The sequence below is a fragment of the Bombina bombina genome, chromosome 2 (genome assembly GCF_027579735.1).
Source record: "Bombina bombina isolate aBomBom1 chromosome 2, aBomBom1.pri, whole genome shotgun sequence".
Lineage (NCBI taxonomy): Eukaryota > Metazoa > Chordata > Amphibia > Anura > Bombinatoridae > Bombina > Bombina bombina.
Genome location: NC_069500.1, coordinates 58,443,447 through 58,462,219, shown reverse-complemented (window position 1 = coordinate 58,462,219; position 18,773 = coordinate 58,443,447). Strand labels below are relative to the sequence as shown.

At 42.4% G+C, this 18,773-nt stretch overlaps 1 protein-coding gene across 1 annotated transcript in view; it reads left to right on the top strand.

The window, feature by feature from the left end:
• Positions 1 to 18,773, top strand: part of EPG5 (ectopic P-granules 5 autophagy tethering factor) — a 404,912-nt gene that overhangs the window by 352,163 nt on the left and 33,976 nt on the right. Inside the window, 2 exon segments of the mRNA XM_053701063.1 lie at positions 10 to 154; positions 1,021 to 1,263. Of these exon segments, the coding sequence (XP_053557038.1) occupies positions 10 to 154; positions 1,021 to 1,263 (388 nt within the window).

Here is an 18,773-nt window from a genome sequence, read left to right as displayed (position 1 = left end):
CCCTTGTAGGATGTGACTCCAAAATGTCGAATTTACATTCAGCAAGTGGTTCAGTTCTTGGGCTCTTTGGAGCAGAACAGTAAAATAACGGCTGCTGCCCTAGAGAAAGAGATGTCTAAACTCCTGGATGATATTGTCATCTTCACCCCACCAGGTCTGTGATAATTGACATTTTCATTTGTTACACACTTAAAGGGGCATTTAAAGTAATTATTTTATACATGTATAGCATATCTCATCTGTTAGCTCCTATATTCCAGAAGATCTCCATACATCATAATCTGCTATTAGCATTTAACTCTGTCATTATGTTAGCAACATTTGCTTTGTTTTACAGCCAAGGGACATACCTCTTAATCACCATATAAATATTATTTATCTCCTTTGCTGTGACCATGTAGATATATATAAATTAGCTGCTACTGAGCAATCACTGTGTATAATGTTGTAGGCTTAGAGTTTTGAATCCTGCAGGACATATACCATCTCTGGGGCAGTGGATACAAAATCAAATGTCAGAGTTAAATAACTGAAAATAACGCAAAATAAATCATGAAAGTATGTTACGAACTTTCTTATGGTGAATAAATAGACAATGTAATGTAAATGTTATGCTTAAAGGGACACAAAACCCACATTTTTTCTTTCATGATTCAGATAGAGCATGCAATTGTAAGCAACTTTCTCATTTACTCCTATTATATTTTATCTTTATTTGAAAAAGCAGGAATGTAAGCATAGTAGCCGGCCCATTTTTGGTTTAGCACCTGGGTAGCGTTTGCTGATTGGTGGCGCAAGGGGTTGAAAACCATTACCCTCGTAAATTAGTTTTAAATTTATAATACTGTATGGCAGATCTTCCTATTTAGTCTACAAAAATGGTATTCTATATGTTGTATATTTTCTTTCCCACGTATTTGTGTTTGAATTTAAAATAGGTAGAAATCAATATATTAAGTGAATAACAGAATAAATGAATACGTATTTTTTTAAGTGTCATTTTTAACATGTTCCTTACAGATTTGGAAGTTCAGAAACGTCACATGGCACTTAGCAGTCTTTTCATGGAGCTCTTAATGTTGATGAACAATGCCAGCGTGACGACTGCAGAATCGCTGAGAGGTTCCTTGGTGAAGTGGATTGATAACCGAGTACAAGGCTTGCTTGTGATGCCTCTCTTAACAGCTGCATGCCAGAGCTTGGCATCCATCAAACACATGGCAGAAGCAACGGAGGCCTGTATCTTAGCATATTTTAAAGATGGTAAAAAAAACTTGTATTGTTCTAATAACATTTAATGCATCTGTAGGTACTGCACAAGTAAGAGAGCAGTAACAGCATTGTATTAGAGTTTGGCATTTCAATAGTGACTATGTTTGTGGCTATAACGTAATGCTGTTTGTGTTGCTGCTCCCTCTCTCAGCCAAGAGGCTGATGCTCTGTTATTTAGGAAACAAAATATATTTTCCTTCTTAGCTGATGAGAGTCCATAGCTTTATAACATGTGGGATATATTCCAGCCTATCAGGAGGAGGCCAATAACCCTCACAGAGCTGTAGCCCCTCCCACCTCCTCTCCAATTTGTTTTTGGCCTCTGAGGAGAGAGGTTATAGATTTCAGAGGTGCTCTACTATCAAAGGTTAATTTTTTGCATATGATTTGTGGGCTCAGACCTGACTTGGGACCCAGTACCCCGGCAACTTCAATCCAAGAAGATTTAAGACTGAGTAAAACAGGGATGAGGATTACCTCTGTTATATGCTTTCCAGAGCCCTAGTGGGTAATCTAATAGCCATAATTGCCCTCAGGCGTCACATGGACCGTTCTGTAGCCTCCACCTGAGGGGTTACAGGTGTATCCGGAGTATCCTCTGCAGTATAGTTACTTGCACTGGATGGACTCTTTACTGGACCAGCAACCTGTGAGGGAGAAAGGCCTCAGCATGCTGGTAAGTCACAGTGGAGGGGTGCTTCAGTCCAGGTAAGTGACTCATGCACTACACAGCCCAGGAGCTATCCAATAGCACTCTTCTTTCAGGTACTACATAGCTGGGGATCACAGCCTTACAACTGATGAGCTTTACCTATGTGTTTAACATGGGCATTTAGAGAAATTAGGCACAGGATAGTTTTTATCTAGCATCCTTAGGACTCCTTAGCAGCTCAATTTAATTTTTTTTACCTTAAAACCTTATTTCTCCAACATAGGTGTGTCCGGTCCACGGCGTCATCCTTACTTGTGGGATATTCTCTTCCCCAACAGGAAATGGCAAAGAGCCCAGCAAAGCTGGTCACATGATCCCTCCTAGGCTCCGCCTACCCCAGTCATTCTCTTTGCCGTTGTACAGGCAACATCTCCACGGAGATGGCTTAGAGTTTTTTAGTGTTTAACTGTAGTTTTTTATTATTCAATCAAGAGTTTGTTATTTTAAAATAGTGCTGGTATGTACTATTTACTCTGAAACAGAAAAGAGATGAAGATTTCTGTTTGTATGAGGAAAATGATTTTAGCAACCGTTACTAAAATCCATGGCTGTTCCACACAGGACTGTTGAGAGGAATTAACTTCAGTTGGGGGAACAGTGAGCAGTCTTTTGCTGCTTGAGGTATGACACATTCTAACAAGACGATGTAATGCTGGAAGCTGTCATTTTCCCTATGGGATCCGGTAAGCCATTTTTATTCAGACAGTAAATAAGGGCTTCACAAGGGCTTATTAAGACTGTAGACATTTTCTGGGCTAAATCGATTCATATATTACACATATTTAGCCTTGAGGAATCATTTAATCTGGGTATTTTTGTTAAATAATATCGGCAGGCACTGTTTTAGACACCTTATTCTCTAGGGGCTTTCCCTAATCATAGGCAGAGCCTCATTTTCGCGCCGGTATTGCGCACTTGTTTTTAAAAAGCATGACATGCAGTCGCATGTGTGAGGAGCTCTGATACATAGAAAAGACTTTCTGAAGGCGTCATTTGGTATCGTATTCCCCTTTGGGCTTGGTTGGGTCTCAGCAAAGCAGATACCAGGGACTGTAAAGGGGTTAAAGTTAAAAACGGCTCCGGTTCCGTTATTTTAAGGGTTAAAGCTTCCAAATTTGGTGTGCAATACTTTTAAGGCTTTAAGACACTGTGGTGAAATTTTGGTGAATTTTGAACAATTCCTTCATACTTTTTCGCAATTGCAGTAATAAAGTGTGTTCAGTTTAAAATTTAAAGTGACAGTAACGGTTTTATTTCAAAACGTTTTTTGTACTTTGTTATCAAGTTTATGCCTGTTTAACATGTCTGAACTACCAGATAGACTGTGTTCTGAATGTGGGGAAGCCAAGGTTCCTTCTCATTTAAATAAATGTGATTTATGTGACACTGAAAATGATGCCCAAGATGATTCCTCAAGTGAGGGGAGTAAGCATGGTACTGCATCATTCCCTCCTTCGTCTACACGAGTCTTGCCCACTCAGGAGGCCCCTAGTACATCTAGCGCGCCAATACTCCTTACTATGCAACAATTAACGGCTGTAATGGATAATTCTATCAAAAACATTTTAGCCAAAATGCCCACTTATCAGCGTAAGCGCGACTGCTCTGTTTTAGATACTGAAGAGCATGAGGACGCTGATGATAATGGTTCTGAAATGCCCCTACACCAGTCTGAGGGGGCCAGGGAGGTTTTGTCTGAGGGAGAAATTTCAGATTCAGGGAAAATTTCTCAACAAGCTGAACCCGATGTGATTACATTTAAATTTAAGTTGGAACATCTCCGCGCTCTGCTTAAGGAGGTATTATCCACTCTGGATGATTGTGAGAATTTGATCATCCCAGAGAAACTATGTAAAATGGACAAGTTCCTAGAGGTCCCGGGGCTCCCAGAAGCTTTTCCTATACCCAAGCGGGTGGCGGACATTGTAAATAAAGAATGGGAAAGGCCCGGTATTCCTTTCGTCCCTCCCCCTATATTTAAAAAATTGTTTCCTATGGTCGACCCTAGAAAGGACTTATGGCAGACTGTCCCCAAGGTCGAGGGAGCGGTTTCTACTTTAAACAAACGCACCACTATACCCATAGAAGATAGTTGTGCTTTCAAAGATCCTATGGATAAAAAATTAGAAGGTTTGCTTAAAAGGATGTTTGTTCAGCAAGGTTACCTTCTACAACCAATTTCATGCATTGTCCCTGTCACTACAGCCGCGTGTTTCTGGTTCGATGAGCTAGTAAAGGCGATCGATAGTGATTCTCCTCCTTATGAGGAGATTATGGACAGAATCCGTGCTCTCAAATTGGCTAATTCTTTCACCCTAGACGCCACTTTGCAATTGGCTAGGTTAGCGGCGAAGAATTCTGGGTTTGCTATTGTGGCGCGTAGAGCGCTTTGGTTGAAATCTTGGTCAGCGGATGCGTCTTCCAAGAACAAACTCCTTAACATTCCTTTCAAGGGGAAAACGCTGTTTGGCCCTGACTTGAAAGAGATTATCTCTGATATCACTGGGGGTAAGGGCCACGCCCTTCCTCAGGATAGGTCTTTCAAGGCCAAAAATAAACCTAATTTTCGTCCCTTTCGTAGAAACGGACCAGTCCCAAGTGCTACGTCCTCTAAGCAAGAGGGTAATACTTCTCAAGCCAAGCCAGCCTGGAGACCAATGCAAGGCTGGAACAAGGGAAAGCAGGCCAAGAAACCTGCCACTGCTACCAAGACAGCATGAAAGGTTGGCCCCCGATCCGGGACCGGATCTGGTGGGGGGCAGACTCTCTCTCTTCGCTCAGGCTTGGGCAAGAGATGTTCTGGATCCTTGGGCACTAGAAATAGTCTCCCAAGGTTATCTTCTGGAATTCAAGGGGCTTCCCCCAAGGGGGAGGTTCCACAGGTCTCAATTGTCTTCAGACCACATAAAGAGACAGGCATTCTTACATTGTGTAGAAGACCTGTTGAAAATGGGAGTGATTCATCCTGTTCCATTAGGAGAACAAGGGATGGGGTTCTACTCCAATCTGTTCATAGTTCCCAAAAAAGAGGGTACGTTCAGACCAATCTTAGATCTCAAGATCTTAAACAAGTTTCTTAAGGTTCGCATTCCTGGACAAGCATTACCAGTTCGTGGCGCTTCCTTTCGGATTAGCCACTGCTCCAAGGATTTTCACAAAGGTACTAGGGTCCCTTCTAGCGGTGCTAAGACCAAGGGGCATTGCAGTAGTACCTTACTTGGACGACATTCTGATTCAAACGTCGTCCCTTCCTCAAGCAAAGGCTCACACGGACATAGTCCTGGCCTTTCTCAGATCTCACGGATGGAAAGTGAACGTGGAAAAGAGTTCTCTATCTCCGTCGACAAGGGTTCCCTTCTTGGGAACAATAATAGACTCCTTAGAAATGAGGATTTTTCTGACAGAGGCCAGAAAAACAAAACTTCTAAACTCTTGTCAAACACTTCATTCCGTTCCTCTTCCTTCCATAGCGCAGTGCATGGAAGTAATAGGTTTGATGGTAGCGGCAATGGACATAGTTCCTTTTGCGCGCATTCATCTAAGACCATTACAACTGTGCATGCTCAGTCAGTGGAATGGGGACTATACAGACTTGTCTCCGAAGATACAAGTAAATCAGAGGACCAGAGACTCACTCCGTTGGTGGCTGTCCCTGGACAACCTGTCACAAGGGATGACCTTCCGCAGACCAGAGTGGGTCATTGTCACGACCGACGCCAGTCTGATGGGCTGGGGCGCGGTCTGGGGATCCCTGAAAGCTCAGGGTCTTTGGTCTCGGGAAGAATCTCTTCTACCGATAAATATTCTGGAACTGAGAGCGATATTCAATGCTCTCAAGGCTTGGCCTCAGCTAGCAAAGGCCAAGTTCATACGGTTTCAATCAGACAACATGACGACTGTTGCGTACATCAACCATCAGGGGGGAACAAGGAGTTCCCTGGCGATGGAAGAAGTGACCAAAATCATTCAATGGGCGGAGACTCACTCCTGCCACCTGTCTGCAATCCACATCCCAGGAGTGGAAAATTGGGAAGCAGATTTTCTGAGTCGTCAGACATTACATCCGGGGGAGTGGGAACTCCATCCGGAAATCTTTGCCCAAATTACTCAACTGTGGGGCATTCCAGACATGGATCTGATGGCCTCTCGGCAGAACTTCAAGGTTCCTTGCTACGGGTCCAGATCCAGGGATCCCAAGGCGACTCTAGTAGATGCACTAGTAGCACCTTGGACCTTCAAACTAGCTTATGTATTCCCGCCGTTTCCTCTCATCCCCAGGCTGGTAGCCAGGATCAATCAGGAGAGGGCATCGGTGATCTTGATAGCTCCTGCGTGGCCACGCAGGACTTGGTATGCAGATCTGGTGAATATGTCATCGGCTCCACCATGGAAGCTACCTTTGAGACGAGACCTTCTTGTTCAAGGTCCGTTCGAACATCCGAATCTGGTCTCACTCCAACTGACTGCTTGGAGATTGAACGCTTGATCTTATCAAAATGAGGGTTCTCAGATTCTGTTATTGATACTCTTGTTCAGGCCAGAAAGCCTGTAACTAGAAAAATTTACCACAAAATATGGAAAAAATATATCTGTTGGTGTGAATCTAAAGGATTCCCTTGGGACAAGGTAAAAATTCCTAAGATTCTATCCTTTCTTCAAGAAGGATTGGAGAAAGGATTATCTGCAAGTTCCTTGAAGGGACAGATTTCTGCCTTGTCTGTGTTACTTCACAAAAAGCTGGCAGCTGTGCCAGATGTTCAAGCCTTTGTTCAGGCTCTGCTTAGAATCAAGCCTGTTTACAAACCTTTGACTCCTCCTTGGAGTCTCAACTTAGTTCTTTCAGTTCTTCAGGGGGTTCCGTTTGAACCCTTACATTCCGTTGATATTAAGTTATTATCTTGGAAAGTTTTGTTTTTGGTTGCAATTTCTTCTGCTAGAAGAGTTTCAGAATTATCTGCTCTGCAGTGTTCTCCTCCTTATCTGGTGTTCCATGCAGATAAGGTGGTTTTACGTACTAAACCTGGTTTTCTTCCAAAAGTTGTTTCTAACAAAAACATTAACCAGGAGATAGTCGTGCCTTCTTTGTGTCCGAAACCAGTTTCGAAGAAGGAACGTTTGTTGCACAATTTGGATGTTGTTCGCGCTCTAAAATTCTATTTAGATGCTACAAAGGATTTTAGACAAACATCTTCCTTGTTTGTTGTTTATTCTGGTAAAAGGAGAGGTCAAAAAGCAACTTCTACCTCTCTCTCTTTTTGGATTAAAAGCATCATCAGATTGGCTTACGAGACTGCCGGACGGCAGCCTCCTGAAAGAATCACAGCTCATTCCACTAGGGCTGTGGCTTCCACATGGGCCTTCAAGAACGAGGCTTCTGTTGATCAGATATGTAGGGCAGCGACTTGGTCTTCACTGCACACTTTTACCAAATTTTACAAGTTTGATACTTTTGCTTCTTCTGAGGCTATTTTTGGGAGAAAGGTTTTGCAAGCCGTGGTGCCTTCCATTTAGGTGACCTGATTTGCTCCCTCCCTTCATCCGTGTCCTAAAGCTTTGGTATTGGTTCCCACAAGTAAGGATGACGCCGTGGACCGGACACACCTATGTTGGAGAAAACAGAATTTATGTTTACCTGATAAATTACTTTCTCCAACGGTGTGTCCGGTCCACGGCCCGCCCTGGTTTTTTAATCAGGTCTGATATTTTATTTTCTTTAACTACAGTCACCACGGTATCATATGGTTTCTCCTATGCAAATATTCCTCCTTAACGTCGGTCGAATGACTGGGGTAGGCGGAGCCTAGGAGGGATCATGTGACCAGCTTTGCTGGGCTCTTTGCCATTTCCTGTTGGGGAAGAGAATATCCCACAAGTAAGGATGACGCCGTGGACCGGACACACCGTTGGAGAAAGTAATTTATCAGGTAAACATAAATTCTGTTTTCTTTCCTATGGCATGGAGAGTCCACGACTTCATTCCAATTACTAGTGGGGATATTCAACTCCTGGCCAGCAGGAGGAGGCAAAGAGCACGCCAGCAAAGCTGTTAAGTGTAAATTTCCTTACCCATAATCCCAAGTCATTCTCTTTGCCTCTGTTAATGGAGATTGTGCGAAGACGGTGTCTAAAGATATTTAATCCTTTTATGGGTACTTTTCCCTGCAAGCAAAGATTGGGGTGTTGCTGTGTCCATGTCAATCTCTTTATTAAGAGTAATGGTGGCTTCTAAGCAGTTAGAAGACGGCGAGGTGGTCTTTGCTTAACTTCTAACATTATTGCTACCCCATTTATAGAAAGCCAGGGTTGGTTACTCTGCTCTTTCTTTTCTGCCCAGGTCCCTGTCAGATGTGTGATGAAGCTGGCTAAACCTTGGAGGTGTATCTGCTCTACAGCAAGAACCCTGGAGGGTAAGTCCTTTATTTATATTTCTCAAGCTGGCAATAGCTCAGTAATTTTTTTTTTATTAAGGACTAGATTGTGAATAGGTGAGTCTACCATAGCCACTCTTTTACGTATATGTGGACTGGGATACCGAAATAACAGTGTTTTGAATTTGAACATATGACACTCAATGGATTTCTGTGGGATATGGTTTGACAGCAACTTTTGTTTATTGGGACTTACAAGTCTGACCCCTAATCCTCGTTTTTCAGCTGTATCCAAGTCATTGTTTGTAGTCAAGTTATTCCACATAGTCACTAATAGTATATGTTATGGCTAAACCCTAAAGCATCTTAGCAAGCGTTAAGCCAATTTGCACAATATATAGGAAGTGATCAATATAGACTAATTCCTATATTTAAGTGACAAGATAGTATTTATAAAGGCAGCATGGGTAGTGTGCCATTTTCTTTAAGGGCCATTAGTGATATAGAACTTATGAGACCATCCTTGGATGAACTGCTTTCAGATAAAACTAAAAAAAAACTACCATTACGGATGTTTTTAAAAAAAATGGAAGCCTTATTACTCAAGGAGTACAAGGCTTGGTGGAATATCAGTCTAATAGAAAAATTTATCTCGCTTAAAATGATCCCACGGGGACTTAGATTGTATAAGTGTCCTACCTTTACAGTAAATGATCAGGACTTTATCAAAGAATGGAACTCTATTCTATCCGAGTGTTCATCAAGATTGATGTTAATGTTGATTATACATAAAAAAGCACACTTGGAAAATTTAAGGTCTGAGATAACAGAGCTACAAAAAGATATAAACCTGTTTTTTGATCATAAAGAGTACAAAAGGTTGGATGAGGTACTCAGTGATTCAGTTACGGCTATTAAAGGTGACATAGGCTCTCTAAAAATCAAGAAATTTGACTGGGACGTTTTGGACTATAAGAACAATAGTGTATACCTATGGCCCAGTAACCAGCCAAGAAGAAACAAGGGGACGCATTCTAACAAGAAAAAGGGACATAAAGAGGCGTATAAGCATGTTTCCTTTTCTTTTTCAGATACAGATCTCTCATCAACAGATGATGAGCAAATTTCTGCCATACTGGATCAGGCACATGAAGATCCCCTAAGTAATAGGAGGGCCCTAGAAGCAAGGGAACCACGGGGAGTGATTCAGGAACTAGGAGAGTCGGGTAATATCAGTAACATTGCACAAGCCGTGGAGATAGAAAATGTCGCAGAAACTCATGCTCCCAATATACAGGGAGAGGTAGTAGTTAGAAAGAAAATACCTGGCATGCTCAAGTTAATTAATACAGAGAATAAAATAAACAATGAACTGCAGGATTTTCAACAGGCTGCAGTAAAACAGGAAATTGGGGTGGTACAAGAAAAAGGAGAGGCAAGTGGGCAAATAACCAAAAGATATGGATTGAGAACAGTCAAAGCAAGGAAAAGATACGACGACCTCACTACAGAGATGCTTTAGAAATCAGAGACTGAGTTCCTTAGTCTGGGTTTAGGATTTGTCCCAAGCTGCAACTTTAATTTGTTTAAAACCATCATTGATTTAAACTGCTTTATTAGGAAACTAACATTAAAGAAATTCTTTGCAAATAATAAAATGTGAATGATATGTCTCCTCTAACAATGGGTGTTCAGTGTGATATAGCCTTTGACGAAGCAAAGAATTATTTATCCCTCCTAGAGTTGGAAATGGAAAATGTATAAAGAGAATGTTGGTCTTATAAAGGGAAGTGTAGGCTTCAAGCCTCCATCGATTTTTTACCCTACGAAAATTAGGGGTGGGGTATTAGAAACCTTCCACAATCGTGTAGAAGCAGATTTGAAAATACTACACAACCAATATCAGACCAAAAAGAGTGTTAATAATCTTACCTTAGTACAAAGAGAGGCCCTAAAATCTTTACACAATAGGTGTGGCCTGGTTTACAGACAGGCAGACAAAGGTGGGAACATAGTGGTTATGTGGAAGGAGGACTACATAAAGGAGGCAGAAAGCTTGTGGATAGTGAGGTTTATTGTAGGCTGTTTGGCAATCCCATTAGTACGTTCCAGGGACTTGTGTATGATATACTAGATGATGGCAGAGAGGCGGGTCTTATGAACGATTCCACTTTTGATTTTCTATTTGTAACCGACCCTAGTGTTGCCGATTTTTCACCACCTGCCGAAAGTACATAAGTCCCTGGAACGAGTGCAGGGGAGGCCCATAGTATCCGGAATAGGGTCTTCTTTTGAGAATCTTTCCACATGGATCGACTCCTTTTTGTAGCTGCTTTTTAAGTTGATCCCCAGTTACTTAAGAGATACCAAGCATCTCTTAAGACTGTTGGAAGATGAGACTTGGCAAGAAGGGTATATTTGGGGGACAGTGGATGTGGTAGGACTTTACTCCTCCATCCCACACAATAAAGGTTTAAAAGCATTCAGATTCTTTTTAGACAAATATACAAACTTTGATGAGCCATTTAAAGATTATGTTGTCAGAGTAACAAGATTTCTGTTAAATTATAATTACTTTCTGTTTGATGGTAATTACTATCTCCACAAGCGTGGAACAGCTATGGGGGCCAAGTTTGCCTCCTCTTATGCCAACCTTTTTATGGGTTGTTGGGAGCTGTTCCAGGTTTATGGAGATAGTAACCCATATATTAACCATCTTAAGTTTTATTATCGATATATAGATTATTTGATTTTCATTTGGAGAGGTTCAGCTTTGGAAGTAGAAGACTTTATAAAGCATTTGAACTTGAATATGGTGGGTTTACGGTTCACACATAAGGTCAATCCTAGAGAAATCTTATCTGGATGTGATACTAAGAGGTGATGCTTTGAATGCTAAAATCCAAAGTGAATTATATCGTAAACCATTACAGTCTAATACAATTCTCCATGCCAATAGCCTGCACCCTAAGCATACAGGCTTTTTCATAATTAAGGGAGAATATATCAGGTTGAAAAGAAATTGCTCAGAGACTGATACTTTTTCTAAGGAAAGTCTGCAGTTGAAAGCAAGACTTTTGGATAGAGGTTACAACAACAAGGTCATAGACAGAGCTGTAGCAGAGCTGGACAGAAAGGAACTGTTGTCTGATAACAAAAGACAAAAGAGAGGACACAATAGAGATAAACCTACATTTATTACCAACTACAGCAGTCTGTATGGACAGATCACGAAAATAGTGAGAGAGCATTTTTTCTTCATAAATGGAGAGAGTCCACAGCTGCATTCATTACTTTTGGGAAAATAAGAACCTGGCCACCAGGAGGAGGCAACGACACCCCAACCAAAGGCTTAAAAACTCCTCCCACTCCCCTCATCCCCCAGTCATTCTTTGCCTTTCGTCCCAGGAGGTTGGCAGAGAAGTGTCAGAAGTTTGTTTTGTCTCTTATGGAGTGTAGTACTCTTCGACATGGGATGGGAGTTTTAAGTAATCCTGTCAGCTTTTCAGTGAGATTCTTTCTGCAAAACCACATCCCGACTCATATTAACAGCTCCACAAGCAATCGGCGTTGTCGAACTTCACTTCGCTGCCTGCTTTCTTCTTTCAAGTCCATGGGGCTCCTTTGGTTCCTGGAATCAAGGGTTCATATCTCCCAAGGTGGATTATTGAACAGAGGGGTTTTTAATCATGTTTGTTATGTGATTCAATCTGCTTATGTGTAGTGTTAACTGGGCTCTTGGCTTAGAACATAGGGGCCTTTGGAAGTGACGCGACCTTATGGTTGGGCGCCCTTTTTTTGGACTGTACGGTTCACCTTGTGACTGGACGTGTTTACGTTCTGGTCTTCCATTTCTGCATTCCTGACCATGTGGCGACTGAAAAATTTGGGTCTGCTAGTGTCTGGTTCTATAAGGTGGTGAGTGCCCCAGCCATTGTGGGTGTCAGGTGCCGTTTAGATTTTTCTTTAGTCCATATTAATAAATTCTCTATCCAGTTATGGAGGATTCTGATGCTGAGACTGTTCAAATTTCAGATTCTTCAACTTGTGAAGAATGCGAATTGGCCCCATTGACACAGGTCAATCAGTTATGTTCTATATGCCGTATTAGAGCGCCTTGTTCCTCGGGTTCGGGGAATCAAGGGTCCGCTGAGCCATCCGCCTCTGGGGGTTCTGTCCTCTGAGAGGCGATTTCCCTTCTGCTCCCTACTACTACACATGCAGGTAACCCAGATTATGTTTATTGAGTCTATGAGTGAGCGCCACCAGGGGGCGCGAAACGCGTAAGACCGATTGTCCTACCTGTCTGTCAGTCTGCCTTTTTTAATCATGTCTAAATAAAGGATTTTTTCTATTTTTAACTTTTTCCTTGTGGGTCTGTACGGTAGTGCCTGCTACCTGTTTTTGTGCACTATGTTTATTCCTCCTTGCAGGGCTGGTTGTTCGCTCGTTTTCGCTTTCACATATTTTTGGTTATTATGCGTCTGCAAAGCCCAGACATTTATTTGTGTTTGTGCTCGTGCCCGATTGTCCTGGGTCTCCCGGTCTTGGGTGGGCCCATACAGTTCCCTGTGGGTGTAGCTGTCCCTGAGTGTTGTGCCTTTCGCTACAGAATAGCGCGCCTTCGTGTTTTACTCAGACACGTTTTTGAGTTATTAGAGGATCCTATACTTAACGGACGGGAATCCGCAGTATTCTGATTCAAATGGTTAACCTCATTAGACATGTGGGGTTGGGGTAATCTCCTGATTGTCGGTTATTGAGATCCTTCCCAGTTTTTTTTGGAGGATCAGGGTTCCGTTTGGCTGGTCCTGCGGGTATGCCTGTTTCTTAGGCGTTTGCCTACGGCTGCCTTATATTTTCTTTTATCTGGTTAGGATGACTTTTATTTTTATTATATGTTTCCTTCGGGAACTATATCTGGAATCGATTCTCGCTGTTTACTTCTGCGGAAGTTGTTAAGGGACATGTTAGTCCTATGTTTTGTCTGTTATTCTCTTCCCCTCTGAAGGAGGCTTTAGGCAGCTTGACAGTTATGGCCCTGTTGCAGGCTGGTCCTGCTTGGTTTAAGATCTTCTGTCTCGTGGCCTGCTCAGACACATGGTGTCTGTTTGGCCTGGCGGGTCCGGTCGAGGCGCCGAATGCTTACTTTATTATTTGTGTTTCTTGTTTTTATTTTTACAAGTTTCAGCTAAGCATTCTAACGAGGACTCGTGGGTCCGTTAGGCTGGAAGGATTGTTTCAGTCCTTATTGAGCCTTCAAGTTGGTTGACTGGGTCAGCGGCATTCTGCATCACTCCTTTTGCTTCCAATTCTCTCGGGACCTAGAGTATTCTTCCTCACGTGGGAGGATTGGGGGTTTAGCGCCACCTTACCGGTGGTTTGGCCTTTCGGAGGCTCTAGGAATTGTCCTGTTGGACGTGTTCCTTCCGGGGTTCTCTGGTCAGTGAGACCTTTGGACTTCCCCATGTGGGTTAGGTCTCCTTATGGGACCCTGGGTTTCCCTTCGGGAGAGGATTGTTCTCTTCTTGAGACCCTTTGGATTTTGTCCGTTCCTCCATGTGAGTTGGGTCTCCTTTGGGGACCTGAATTACCCTTTGAGAGAGTCCTTTTTTACTCTGCTTTAGGATTTTTTCTGGATCTGGGGATGCTCTGCATCCTTGGTTTCAGGTACTCCTCTGTCTCGTATGGTGAGGTGGAGACTAGCTTTTGATAGAGTGACCTTGTCATCATGGTATTTCCTTGCTTGGTCGTCTTGTGGCAATTGAACGCCTATGGGCTCTAGTGTCTTGGTTTCGAGATGCGTTTGGAGCGTTGGACTTCGTCATGGGGTAGTCTCCTCCTTGGGTCGGGACTTGCGAGGTTTTCTCGTTCTCTGGGTTCTCCTGGATATTGCATTAATATCTCCCTGTGGGTCTGTTTATGTCAGACGGGGTGTTTCAATTTCCGGGATATTGTTTGTTTTAAACAATGGGGGTCTCGAACCTGTCATCGCCCCTGGTTCTTTTGGTTGCTGAGGCTTTTGTTCAGCATTTTCCCTTGTGTATCCTGTTCATGGTATCCCACAATGGCTTAGTGGTAAACTATGCTTTCTTGAAAGCTGAAGGTCAAGAGTTGAAATCCAGCTTTGGCTATGTGCTCTTCATAACGCATGTCCTACAGATATCCTTGCCTAAGGCACCATTAACTGGTCTTTTCAGGATCTAGGGCGGGTTCGGGGTTCTCCTGTTCCGGGAATTTGGACTATGACCTTTGGTCTGGCTAGTTGATCTGGTCGATTGGCCAGATTCCTGAGTGCTGCTATTCATTGTCTTTGCCTGCGCTCAATGAACGGTTTCCCTTGAACGGTTTGCTGAAGTAACCTGATGGCTTCGTGGTTCTGCAGGCGAAGGGTTATAGGGTAACCACTGCAGCTAATTCACCCTTCTGTGCGCTAAGTTTTCAGGGGATTCCTTCAAGGTTCATCTGCTTTGGAGAGTGCTCTCTTATTCAGCCTGTCGCCTTGTGCCTTGTGGGCAGGTGCTCTGTCTCTAATGGCCCCTTTTTCTTAGGGGGCTTGTTCTCCTATGGAGGCCTTGTTTAGGACTTTTCCTAGATTCAGGGGATGGAACAAAGGGTTTAACCTATTTGGAGAGAGGCATGCTCTCTGGGTTGTTCTGTTCTTTCTGATGTCTTGCTGACTCTGCGTCGAGATGGGCCTTTGCTAGACTCTTCTGGGTCTTCGTCCTTGTCGACTATCTTTATGGAGTTTCGCAGGTGGAGGGGGTTCACGAGCTCTGTGGAATGGATGAAGCCAATTTTTCCGCTCTTTTGTGAGCGGGTGCCGGGGTTCTTCTGTTCCCCTGTTTTCTGACCTACTGATGCTTGGGCTGAGATTGTTGTTCCACGGGGGGGGGGGGGGGGGTGTAATGGGCCTAGTTGAGGTTCTATACTTCTCCCCTTTGGGTCTTATGTGTCAGTCTGGCGACTGGGATTGCCTAGAGTGTGCCCTCTGTCTTGGAGTTTTTACAATCTGATATCTTGTTTAGCCGCATTTTACTTCTTAGTGAAGTTTTCTGACTCGGTTGTTTACCTCGTCTGGGTCTGCTACACGTATTTGTGTTGAATACTTCAGTATTCTAAGTGCTGACGAATTGAGGATAAGTCTTCAGTTGTCATTTCGGTGCTTCCACTCGACATTGAGAGTAAAACTCGCTGTTTGGATGCCCGGTCCTGGACCTTGTGTTATGTTGGTCTGGGCGTTGCCTCCCCTTATTTGTTTCTGGGCTCATTCTAAGGATCTTCCTTTATGGATTTTGTGGTGTCCTTTCGATTTCCTTTGATTTTTTTTTTTTTTTCTTGCCCTGTCCCTTTGGGAGTTTTGGGCTGGTGTTCCCTTCGCTAGTAAGGGGTGTGTGGTTGGGGGCCGACCGCTGGGCGACTGTGTCTCCTGGAGGACTGTTGGGTCTGATTTTGCAGTCTCTAGCTAGGCATCTGGACTATCTGCGGCTCAGTGCCCTTGGGGCTTTTTCCTTTCAATGTTCTCGGCTTCGGACAAAACAGGGTTTTGTTGGGTAGTGGTTTCAGGCCTGGTGCCCTCAGAATGGGCCGCCTCTTGTACCATCCCGTCTTGGCATTCAGTGTCTTCTATAGCTTGGGTATTGTTTTCCCAAAAGTAATGAATGCAGCTGTGGACTCTTTACATCTGAAGAAAAGAAAATTATCAGGTAAGCATAATTTACGTTATCCATATACACATTAGATTTGCATAATCAACAAATGTAAGATAACAAGACAATGCAATAGCACTTAGTCTGAACTTCAAATGAGTAGTAGATTTTTTTATAACAAATTTTAAAGTTATGTATATTTCCACTCCCCTTGTTCCATGTGATAGCAATCAGCCAATCACAAATGCATATACGTATAGTCTGTGAATTCTTGCACATGCTCAGTAGGATCTGGTGACTCAAAAATTGTAAATATAAAAGACTGTGCACATTTTTTTTAATGGAAGTAAATTGGAAAGTTGTTTAAAATTACATGCTGTATCTGAATCATGAAAATGTAATTTAACCTGAGGGTCCCTTTAAAGGGGATAATGTCTTATATGACAAAGTGAAGGAAGGATGCTGTTTTGTTTCAGCACTAAAAAGCCTAATAGGAGCAATTGGCTAATGTGTACCTGATAATTTCCTTTTCTTTAGATGGAAAGAGTCCACAGTTCCCCACCCGTATTTTTTATGTGGGGCGTCTGTATTTTTATTCTTCACCCTGTTATTTCTTCTACTGTTCTTTGTTCCTCTGCAGTATGACTGGGGGATGAGGGGAGTGGGAGGAGTATTTAAGCCTTTTGCTGGGGTATCTTTGCCTCCTCCTGGTGGCCAGGTTCTTATTTCCCAAAAGTAATGAATGCAGCTGTGGACTCTTTACATCTGAATAAAAGAAAATTATCAGGTAAGCATAATTTATGTTATCCATCCTAATTCAGTGTGTGGAGTGCAAGATGCAATATGTGGGCATGACCACTAGGGAGGTGAGGATAAGGATAAGAGAGCATCTAAGTGATATCTCTACCTCTACCCCCTGTTCTGCATTAGCTGCATACTTTAAAGATAACCACATAGGTAATGTCAAATCATTTAAATGGCAAGGGATTGAGAAAGTCTGACTAACAGAGGGAGGAGGAAATTTAGATATACTGCTGTCCAAGAGGGAGGCTTTTTGGATTTTTACTTTACAAACGAGATTGCCATTAGGTTTTAACACTGAAGCAGATTTGATTAATGTGTGGAGATAAATTTCCCTACATACAAGAATGTATTTATTATCTACATATTTTTCCTTAATACCTTCATACCTTTTTTAATGTTTGAGAATATAAGGATTTGCATATTACGCCTTGAGAATTTTCCTTAGCTTTTTATTTAAATATCCCACAAATGGATTTGGTTTCCATTTAGTGTTATAAGAATTGGATGTTGGTTTATGAGCTATTAATACTGTGGGATTGTTACACACTGGTTACAGATTAGGTATTCAAGAAACATACAGGATGGGCTAACATGTTGGCAGCATATGTTGATCTTAAATATGTATTGGGACCAATATAAGTAGTTAAGGGGTTAATCTAATTACATCCAAACATGTGACCTCAAAGTTAACCTATCAGGAAGTTGTGAAGACCTTAAATGATTTCAGGTGTGTATTATTATGTTTTAGGCTTCTGATGACGGCGTAAGCCGAAACGCATCAAGCCCTTTTGTTCTACACTTGCAAGTGTGTTTTTAACATTTTATCCTTGCTGCAAATAAAGTGCAATCTTGGTTATCCTGAAGCACCGCTTTTTTTTTTTTTTCGCTGGTGGCACCTAACTCCCTTGTTTTGAGTCTGGGACATTTATTTATCCTTGTGGATAATATGGCCGTGAGCAGTCTGGAGTTGTCTCTCCATAGCAGGGTGGCCAGTATTTGTTAAGGGAGAGAGGGCAATCAAACTATATGCCCATTTTTTTCTTCCTTTAGATTTTTGAGACACGTTCTTCAATTGTAAATTGGAGGTGTATTTGTTTTGGGCTGTTTTGGTGTAAAAAAATAGTTTGTTTTTTTTTTAAATATTCGTGGCACAGCACTATTTTTTGTGTGCGCTTTTTCATCCTGAGGGATTTTGTTGGAACCTGATATACTTGGGAATGCTGCATACGCTGCGTAGGCAATGGAAGGCTCCTCGGATCATCTGTTTCAGTGTATAATTTTGCAGATGAGTCACGCGAGGTAGTAAGTCCTTCATTTTTCAGCAGGGTATCCTCCTTGATACCGGAAACTACGGGTCCATGAGAACCATTTTCAGAGACAGAGCTCATTTCAGTGTATGGAGGTGAGTTACCAGAGCCAGCCATATAACTCAGGTGTGGTCTCTGTGCAGTAGTCTCTGCTGCTTTCTATATCTGTCTAGAGAGTTTTTTTCTTTGATTTACAGTTTTCGTAGCTCCTTACAGAGACGTGAGTAAGTTACAAGAGCCGGCCGTGATTTCGGTGCGGTCTTTGTGTGACAATCTCTGCTACTTTCCAAATAGATTGTTATATCTATTGGAGTTCCTACATATGTAAATAGACATGCTTCTCTATAATCCTCATTCTCTATCTCTGTTCATTTCTCTCTCAGGTTGCAAATTTTCCCTGCGGCATATCCTATCGCTGTGTTTTCCGCGGCCCTTTTCTAAATGCCGGTTTACATATCATGTTTCAAAGGAAACCATGTTTTATGCTGAATAACAAACGAATGATTTAAAGTGTACACTTATATTTTCTTTTTCCTGGCCAGGAATTATTTCTTTAGCTTGAATATATCCTTATGTTTATATACGTGGACTGTTCCTACTTTAGGCACGTTTACTTTTATTGTGTGGTAGCTCTCCCTATACATTGGGTAATAAACACGTT